Source organism: Eucalyptus grandis, chromosome 8 (assembly GCF_016545825.1).
Source record: "Eucalyptus grandis isolate ANBG69807.140 chromosome 8, ASM1654582v1, whole genome shotgun sequence".
Classification (NCBI taxonomy): Eukaryota; Viridiplantae; Streptophyta; class Magnoliopsida; order Myrtales; family Myrtaceae; genus Eucalyptus; species Eucalyptus grandis.
The window spans coordinates 15,454,197-15,463,143 of record NC_052619.1 but is presented as its reverse complement, the minus strand read 5'-3'; the positions used below and the strand labels follow the sequence as shown (position 1 = coordinate 15,463,143).

The window sequence follows — 8,947 nt, the reverse complement described above, 5'->3', positions numbered from 1 at the left end:
ATCGCTCAAAAACTGTACGCCACAGTTCACTCGGAATTGAAGCAAACACGAGTCTGCACACAACGCAAAAGAACAATCACCCTCGCAGCTCGAAAAGAAAAGGAATAATATCCGGTGTCTTAGCTCAAGCCTCAAGCAAATATACATCTAAGCTTGGAAACGAGGCGAGAAGCGAGCGCCATGATCGCCGAGCGAACCCAGTCCCCAAGCTGTCGACACTGGTCGGCCGCATGCGGCGGCAAGGGTTTCGGCGTCGGCGAGGCGGAGGCGAGGGGTGGTGACGGCGACGGCGAGGCGGAGGCGCATCGATCGGAGGGCGGCAGCAGACTCCACGAGAAGGCGCACTCGTCGGAGAAGAAGGCGGAGCCGACGAGGTATGTGCTTCAGCCTTCAGTACTTGAGTTGTGTTCAACTGTTCGTGTTTGTGTTTTTGGGTTTTGGCGTGTTTGGACTTTAGAAAACTTGTTTCGGGCCGAACAATGTTCGAACCTTGACCCAACCCGAAACACATTTCTTTTGCTTGTTTTATATTTGTTACCCAAACACGATCCGAACACGAAACATGTATTATACATGTATTATACATGTTTCGTGTTCGGGTCGGGTCGGGTATTTTTGACACCCCTAGCAGCAACAACAGTAGCATCAGCATCAGTAGCAGTTCCTGCTCCTCTAGTGGTTGTAGAAGCAGCAGCAACCGGCACGCCATGTTGCAGTTCCTGTCCAACATCGACATGCACCTCTCTTCCGAGGCTCCCCCATGGCCCGATCTAGCAGATATGATAGCCTATTTATTATGAAATCATTGAATATTTTCTCCTTTCTTAGGGACCTTAGGGTGCAAGAGGTACAAACTCACATACGATGATGCCCATCACTGATCGAGACAAATGCATGTTAAACCTTTTTTACCCACCCTGCCATTACGATGTTATGCCAAACATTTATTTCACCATTTCACGGATACCGCACAAATAATATGAAATTAGCTAACTTGTAGAAAAGAAACAGGAAAAATGACAGGCTAGCGTGCAAAAGGTATGGCCAACATTCCAGCAAAAATTAAGGATTAGGCTTGGAAATTGAGTACCCTAGCATTGTCTCGGCCAAGAGCATTTATCTTTTAATTTCTTCTTTTCTTAATTGTAGTGCAATGATCGCTTGGTCCCTCATTCAATTAATCTTGTATTCCTCAGTTCATCCTGAAAATTCTTCTGACATTGGTACTACTCCATTTCTGCCCATCTCATCAAAGCCAACTTATGATTTGGTACAATTTGTTTAGATGACACTATGCTTGTTCGTAGAATTGATTCACAGACAATTTACAGTTCAATTTTACCGTAACATTTCGAATTGTATTAGTTGCTTTGTTTTAGAGATTTCATATGTTGCGCTTGGGTTAACAAGCTGATGTCAATACGAAGTAAATGGTTTTTGTTTTAGAATTTATTTGAGTAAGTCGAGCATCGGATCAAATTTCGCAAGTGATGAGATGAGCTAACCACAGGATGAAGTTGAGTAATCTACAAATTTCTATTGCATTCAATGCATTCATTATAATCTTGGTTTAGCTTGAGAGCACCTAATCCTTCGGGTTAGAGTTCCAACGCAAATTGTTGTATTGGCGATGTTTTTATGGTTTGCATTGATAATCAAATTGAAATATTGAGCTATATGCGATTAAATAGAGTTGAATTGGCCAAAATCAGATTGAATAGAAAAATAGCTCAAAAGCCATATCTAAAGCTAGAACCGAACTCAGTTGAACCAGCCAATTCAAAACACCGGATTTCGAGACATGCACTCCATTCCCAAATGGTTTGCATTTAAAATTTGAAATCAATCTCTACATGTCATTACAACTAGGGCTGTCAATGGGTCAGGTCGGGTTTTTCCATTACCCAACCTAACCCAACCCGTAAGGCTTCTGACTTGGCCCGAAAAGCATAATATTCGAAGCAATAATTCGGGTCGAGTCGGGTCGGGTTCGGGTTTACACTTTTTTCATACCTCTTCTTTATCACCCAATGAATTTGCCATTGGGTTCGCGTTGCCTTACATTATTAATTACTATCTTGTATGTGAAGGAATTGATCCTATGGCCTCTCTCTTCAACAATTATACTGGGATTGTTATGCAGTTTTCCATATAATTATACTGAGATTGTTATTTGCCTTGATCTAGTAAAAGAGAACCTTTAAAATATCTTTGGAAGCCGATGAGATGCTGTCTCTCTTACTTGGGAATCTTGACGAGCGAGACTATTTTATGGATTACATCTAATCTATGAAACACGGACACGTTCTAGAAGCTTCCGTGTCGTGTCGGACATCCCAACACGTGTATGAGTGTCGGACATGATTCGATAAGTGGTTAATGCGTGTCAGATTTCCGACACGTGGTCAACTCTTTTGGACACGTTCAGACAAACGTGTCCGAAATTGTGAGAGGCGTGGGTTTCCGAGGGCGGGTCTGCAAGTGTGAAGGTTGTTTGAAGAAGGCGATGGAGTGGAGGTGAGGTCGTGAGCGACGGTAAGGCTGCAATTGGAAGGGAGGGCCAGAGGAAGAGCGACTTAGAGGGCCGCAACTGCGATGCCGCCATGGAGGGCTGGAGGCGAGGCTGCAGCTGCTGTTGCAAAGGAGGGAGGGCTGGAGGCGAGGCTGCAGCTGTTGTTGCAAAGGAGGGAGGGCCGGAGGCGAGCGATTGCAAGAGAGAGCAAAGATCACGAAGAAGAGGTCGTGGGAGGAGGAGGAGGCGTCAGTTGCTAGGTTTTTAAGTTTGCTTTTTCTTTTAGTTTTAGGCTTTTAACAAGAAAAGTAGAAAAAAGAAATTAAAAGTGGGGATTTTGATGGGACTTGGCGTAAAGGGAGTTGGTGGAGGAATGCGATTTATTTATTTTTGGGAGGGGTGGGAAGTTGGTCAAAAAAAGTAAATGAGATTAAAAAGTAATTTCGAAAAATAAAAATTTTGAATGTTAGTAATAATAAATTTTGATCATTATAGAATATCATAAATTTATTTAAATAAGTTCATTCTAATATCTTGTTAATTATTAGTTTCATCAATAATTTTTGTTCAAGTTAGTTAGTTATTTATTTATTTATTTATTTATTTATTTATTTATTTATTTATTTATTTATTTATTTATTTATAAATTTGAATCAAATTAATTTAAAAATATTTATTTAATATATAACGTGTCTCAGTATATTGAAATTCTTTATTTTTTTAAAAATGACTTGTCGACGTGTCTTGTCGCGTGTTCATGTCGGTGTTACTTAGCATCTAATGACTCCATATGCATCTATTCCGAACTGCATTAGTTAACGGAGTTCTCGTTGGTACACACCCAGTGGCATTAGTCGTGTGAAATCAGTCTTGTTAACATTCCGCCGTTTGCACAGTTTGCATATGGGAGATTATATTAATGGAGAGAAGATTGAGTTGTTTTGGGAAAGTGTAAGGAGAAACCAGCCAAATAACAAGGTGTAAACGTAGCGAAGCAGCCAAGATCAGAAACTCTTGCAAAATAAAATGGTTTGCGACATTAATTGATTTGGCAAAGGTAACAGTCGTTCCTCAGTTTTGGAGTGAGATTCTAGTTAACAAAACAAAAATGCAATTGTTGATTTTACGTTCTACGTAAGGCGTGAACCAGCAAAGGGGACCCAATCTTCAAAATGAGAGTTAAGTTGTATATTTTAAAATTGAGGATATGTGCAAGATCCATCCAAAAGATTCTAAAAGCATTCATTATCGTTCAGACACTACTGATAATTTATCAAGTTGAATGCGACTCAGCTTATGGCGGGAGCCTCTCTTGCGTGTCTTAGCATTGGCAATGCCCAGTTTGGATTGGAGCTTCTTCTCATTATGAATCATAATGAATTACCGAGCAGGCATGACGGAGGATGCTGATTTTGCCTAGATCTCACCTCGCTCTCTACATTTTCTTTTATGGTTTACGGATAAATTGTGAAGATCGAGACTTCAACAACATTACAATCTCGTGGTGCAGAATCAAGAGAAACTCTGCATCAGGTAACTGCAAACTTTATATATTAGACAAGTTCATGTGCATTTTGTCTCCAAGTTGAACAATTTTAGAGTCTCGCTAGCAGGTTGTTATATGAGGACTAAGCAAATGCAAACATTAAATCAATGCTATTTCATCAATATCAATGTCCATTCACAGCATTACTCATATTTAATTCACGAAAGTTGTTTGTTTTCCTGAGAGTGTATCATCATGGAGTCAAATTTCTTGCCCAATCCAAATACAGAACAATAAGCTCATATGAATCATCATCCTCAGCAGTCATAATCTATATAAAAGCAAAATCATATCTTTTTCCCCTCAATCCAAGACACCGAACGAGAATCTCCACAATTCGCACTCTTATTATACAAAGCAGGACACCGAAAAGCATGGTCGCTTCCCTTCCTCCTCCTCCCTCTCAAAAGACCACGTGGAACTGCAGCACTCGGAGCCGACCGTGGGTAAGACCTCCCGGAGGCAAGGCTCGAGGTCATCGACACAAGGCAGTACCTGGTGAGGGTGACCTTGTTGGCAGTGGCGGCAATGAACACAAACTCGAAGATGGTGACGTTGGTCGGTTGGGGGACCTCTATGGTGCCTTTCTTGCTGGTACCTTTGGAGGGCACGCTTGGGGTGGTCGAGACACCGGAAGGTGTAGTCATTAGTAGTAGGCAAGATCATCGCAGGGTCTTGTGAGAGAGAGGAGGAGAACGTATTTGGGTGAGGAGTGTTTGGGTGAGAGAATGTGTTTAGAGTCAATAATATGTTTGGAGGCCGAACATTGTTTCAACCATAACCTGACCTGAAACATGTTTGGTTGTTTTGTAATCGTTACCCAAACAATATTAAGACCCGAAATGTGTGCTTAGCTTATTTTGTACTTAGTTCATGTTCGGGTCATATTCGGGTCGGGTCGGGTCGGGTTTTTGACACCCCTGATTACAACATGGTCACTCTTGAAATTTGAAATTGGTCACACTCGTGCTCTTGGCAAATTCTCTGAATGACTGGAATAAAAGCCGACTGAAAATGCAGGCACGACTTGAATTTTGGACATGGGCTTGGGCTGACTAGATAGAAGCCCATCAGCACGAGGCAAGGCCCCGCCCAAAGAGCTTCCATGGAATTGCGAGAACACTGCGACCAGTGAGATTGATTGATCGCGTCCCACAGTGATTTCTTCTTCTTCTTCTTACCCTTTCTCTCCTCTCTCTCCAAACTTTCAGCTGCTTTGCGATAACGAAAAACCCTACTCGTTTCCGGTTCAATTAATTAGCTAATCAATCACCTCCTTCACCACCTCCATCCATGTCGCACTCTAAGATTCTTGCAAATGGCTCTCTCTAGTGTAGTCTGATAAAGTCCGAATCCCTATTTTCTGCAGAGAGATATGGAGGAGAAGAAACCGTCGATGCACCGCCAGCGACACTACCAGCAACAGCAACTGCTGATGCAACACCACCATCAGCAATAGCAACAGGAGCGGATGAACTTTCGCGAGAGAGAAAACATGCAATTTATGGGTTGATAACCATGAGGTCATTATTTATATCTGTAACATTATTTGCGCATAGCTATGCATGGACGGTTTAGATCCTGCTCTGCCTTTGAATCATGCCAAGAAGAAGCGCATCGAATTATAGATTCCGTAGATGCATTGAACATTTCATAGAGTAAGAATTTCAGCTGGCTTTTACCTTATCTTTTAGGGATTAGGTGATATACTTATGTACTAGTTTTGTATCGTTACATATGAAAGTCATATAAACACTTCTAAAATTGGAAAATGCGTGTTGGGTATGATTCTTTTTATAACAAAACATGATTCAATTGAGGATCACGAGAAAATTGGGATTTTATCAAATCTTTGCTCGGAGTTGAATATTTGCATGACCTCTTTTCTGGTTGTATTTAATAGGGTAGGCGTTATGTGTTTATTATATACGGATGATGAAAACTTGTAGACGAAGGATCTGAGTTCAAAAATGGTGATTATTTGTCATTACCTCATTTTTTAAGGTTCATTCATAGTCATCGTGTTAGCATGTGCATGGAAATATCCACGGGCAAGCTATTATTTTAGCTCTAACTAATGTTAAAAAATATACTTGAATAACCTAATGCTATAAAAATAACATTTTCACCATAAGAAGGACAAAATTTAAAAGGGAAAATTGTCCAAAAACCTTCAAACCTATTGTATTGTCGCTAATTTTATCATAAACCTTTTAATTGTACTAATTTAGTTTTATATCATTTTGACAATTTGTCAATTTAGTCATAAATCTTTCAATGGTACTAATTTGATTATAAACCTATTAACGAATTATAAATATAGTTCTCTTGGCTAATTTTGATAAGAAAATACTGATAAGGTGGTCCAGCCAGCCCTAGCTATCCTATGTGGCACGGTGGTGTGTCTAGCCTTAATGTGGATAAAATTTTAAATTTTTTTTAAAAGCTTCGGAATTTTTAAAATGATCGTAAAGAGAGATTATCACCGCGGTACAAGTGAAATGGTGGGTAGTGTTTGGCATAATAACACCGTGATCGAAGTGCGGTGGGGGTTCGAAAACTTCACGTGCGTTCTTTGAGGAATTTTCGCAAACACCTCGAGGGTTCCCAAGTAAAGAAGCAGGTACATCAGAGAGAGAGAGTGTGTGGATAAGCGTTCATTTATGGGAATATATTTAGAAGGCAACAATTGACATAAATTTTCCGAAATTCAGGTGCCCCTAATTCCTGGAAGAAATCTGGGCCCTTAAAGGGTTCTTCATCACTACGATGAACTCCCGCTTCTCCGATAGGTCCACCTCCTCGCCGGCCACCGTCCGCCACTTGAACTGCCACACCAGGTTCGCCACGAAGTACTCCAGGTGCAGCATCGCGAGCCCGGACGCAGGGCAGATCCTCCTCCCCACCCCAAAAGGCATCATCTTTATCTCCCTGCTCCCCGTGATGTCGAACCCGCTGGCTGCTCCTCCGCCGGCGGAGTTCATGAACCTCTCGGGCTTGAACTCCATCGGATCTTCCCAAACTTCCGGGTTCCGACCCATCTCCGCCACCATGAAGTTGATGGTCGCGTCCTTGGGGATCGCGTAGCCGCCCAGCTCCGCGTCCTCTTTCACCGCGTGCGGCAGCACGAAGTGCCCCGGCGGGTGGCGGCGCAGCCCCTCCAGTACCACTGCCTTCAGGTAGCCCATCCTCTGCAGGTCCTCCTCCTCCACTTGTTCCGCCCCTTCTCCCACGACTGATTTGATTTCATCGTAGAGCCTCTCTTGGATTTCTGGGTACTTGACCACGTTGGCCATGATCCACTGCAGCGCCGTGGATGTTGTGTCGGTGCCGGCGGTGAGGAACTCCCAGGAGAGGTTCACAATCTCGGCCTCCTCCAGCTTCCTCTTCTCCTCTGGCAGCTCTAGGTCCAGGAGCGTGTCCACGTACGGCACGATCCAATCGCCATCGCTTTCATTCCCGTCCTCCTGGCTTTGCTCAGTTGCTCTTGCTTGGCCTTGAGTCGAGCTCCGATGAGTGGGATGAGAATGCGTTTCCGACACTCGTAGAGCTCATAGAACTCCTTCCACCGCTTCCGGAGAATGAGCTTGCTCAGCCCCGGCCAGAAATTGAGCACGTCGAAGCGCCGTTGACTCACCAGCAACCGTCGCGAAAACTCCTGGATCTGCTTAATCTGCTTCTCCTCGAGCCCGTCTCCGAAGCACATGAAGAACAACAAGCAGAACAGGGCGTACTGGAAGTGGTCGATGACGCGGACGACGCCGCCAGGCTGGGACTTGAGCCCCGCCCCAAGTATGTTGAGGGACCGCGCCCGAGCACGGGAGTAAGAGCGGAGGCGGGAGGGATGGAGGATTTCCTCCGTGAGATTCCGGCGGAGGAGGCGCCAGGTGGGGCCGTAGGAGGCGGCGTTGATGTTGGGCTGGTTGGAGGAGGTGAGGCGGACGGTGGCGGAGGGCGGCGGGCGGTCGGCAAAGATGACGCCGCGGTGGACGAGGGCCTCGTGGGCAAGGGCTGGGGAGGCGACAAAGACGATGGGTCGGGAGCCCACGTGGAGGGTGACCATCGGGCCGTAGCGGGCATGGAGGGAGCGGAGGACGGGCTCGAGCTCCGAGAAGGACTTGCGGAGCCATAGGAAGTTGCCGACGACGGGGAAGGTGAGGGGGCCCGGCGGGAGGCTCTTCTTGTTGGGGGCGGAGAAGAGGAGGTTGAGGGTGGCTCTGAGGAGGGCGGCGACGGAGAGGGTGATGAGGATAAGGAACCAGATTTCCATAGTTTGCCGGATTGACTCTGAGTTCTTGCGGAGAAGTGTGAAGTTGTCGGTTTCATATAAAGATCGGAGACGAGGCTGGCGAGGCTGACGACTTAACGCAAAGAGAACGTAATCAATGGCGTCCATGAATCGGCAGTGGAGTTTACCTGATGAAATGATATCTTCGCAATTATTAAAAAAAAAAAAAAATCCTTTTCTATGCTTATTAACTTCAATACGCTGTAAGAGGGACGTGAGCTTTCTTGAGGATCGTCGGAACATGTTCATGAATCTCGCTGAATAAAATAAGAAAAAAAGCTTCTACATCACACCCTCGAGAATATTCAGTTGATGCTAGAAGACGCGGCCGGACTTGGACAGCAAGGGATCGGAAAGTGTGAAAACATTGGTTCGGTTAGGAACTCGGAGGGGTCCTGTTTACTGAAGTATGCGGGAACGAAGGCACCGAAACGACATTGATGAAATTGGGCGGAGGATCTCGAACCTCGATAGCTTCCATTATGGAGGAGAGAACGTAAAAAGCGGGTGCAGACGCTGTGCCTTTCCGTGCGGGCCTGCTAGAGCTTGACGTCCTCTTACTTGCGTTGGTTTCTCACTCTTCTTTTACGAGAATTGATGC

The 8,947-nt window shown here is 44.6% G+C and overlaps 1 protein-coding gene across 1 annotated transcript; it reads right to left on the bottom strand.

Moving 5' to 3' along the window:
* Positions 1 to 6,694: 6,694 nt before the first annotated feature.
* On the bottom strand, positions 6,695 to 8,328 carry LOC104456774 (cytochrome P450 89A2). Its single transcript, XM_010071631.3, is given in 2 exon segments — positions 6,695 to 7,525; positions 7,528 to 8,328. Coding segments are annotated over 2 exon segments (1,548 nt in total). The 3' UTR covers positions 6,695 to 6,778.
* Positions 8,329 to 8,947: the final 619 nt, after the last annotated feature.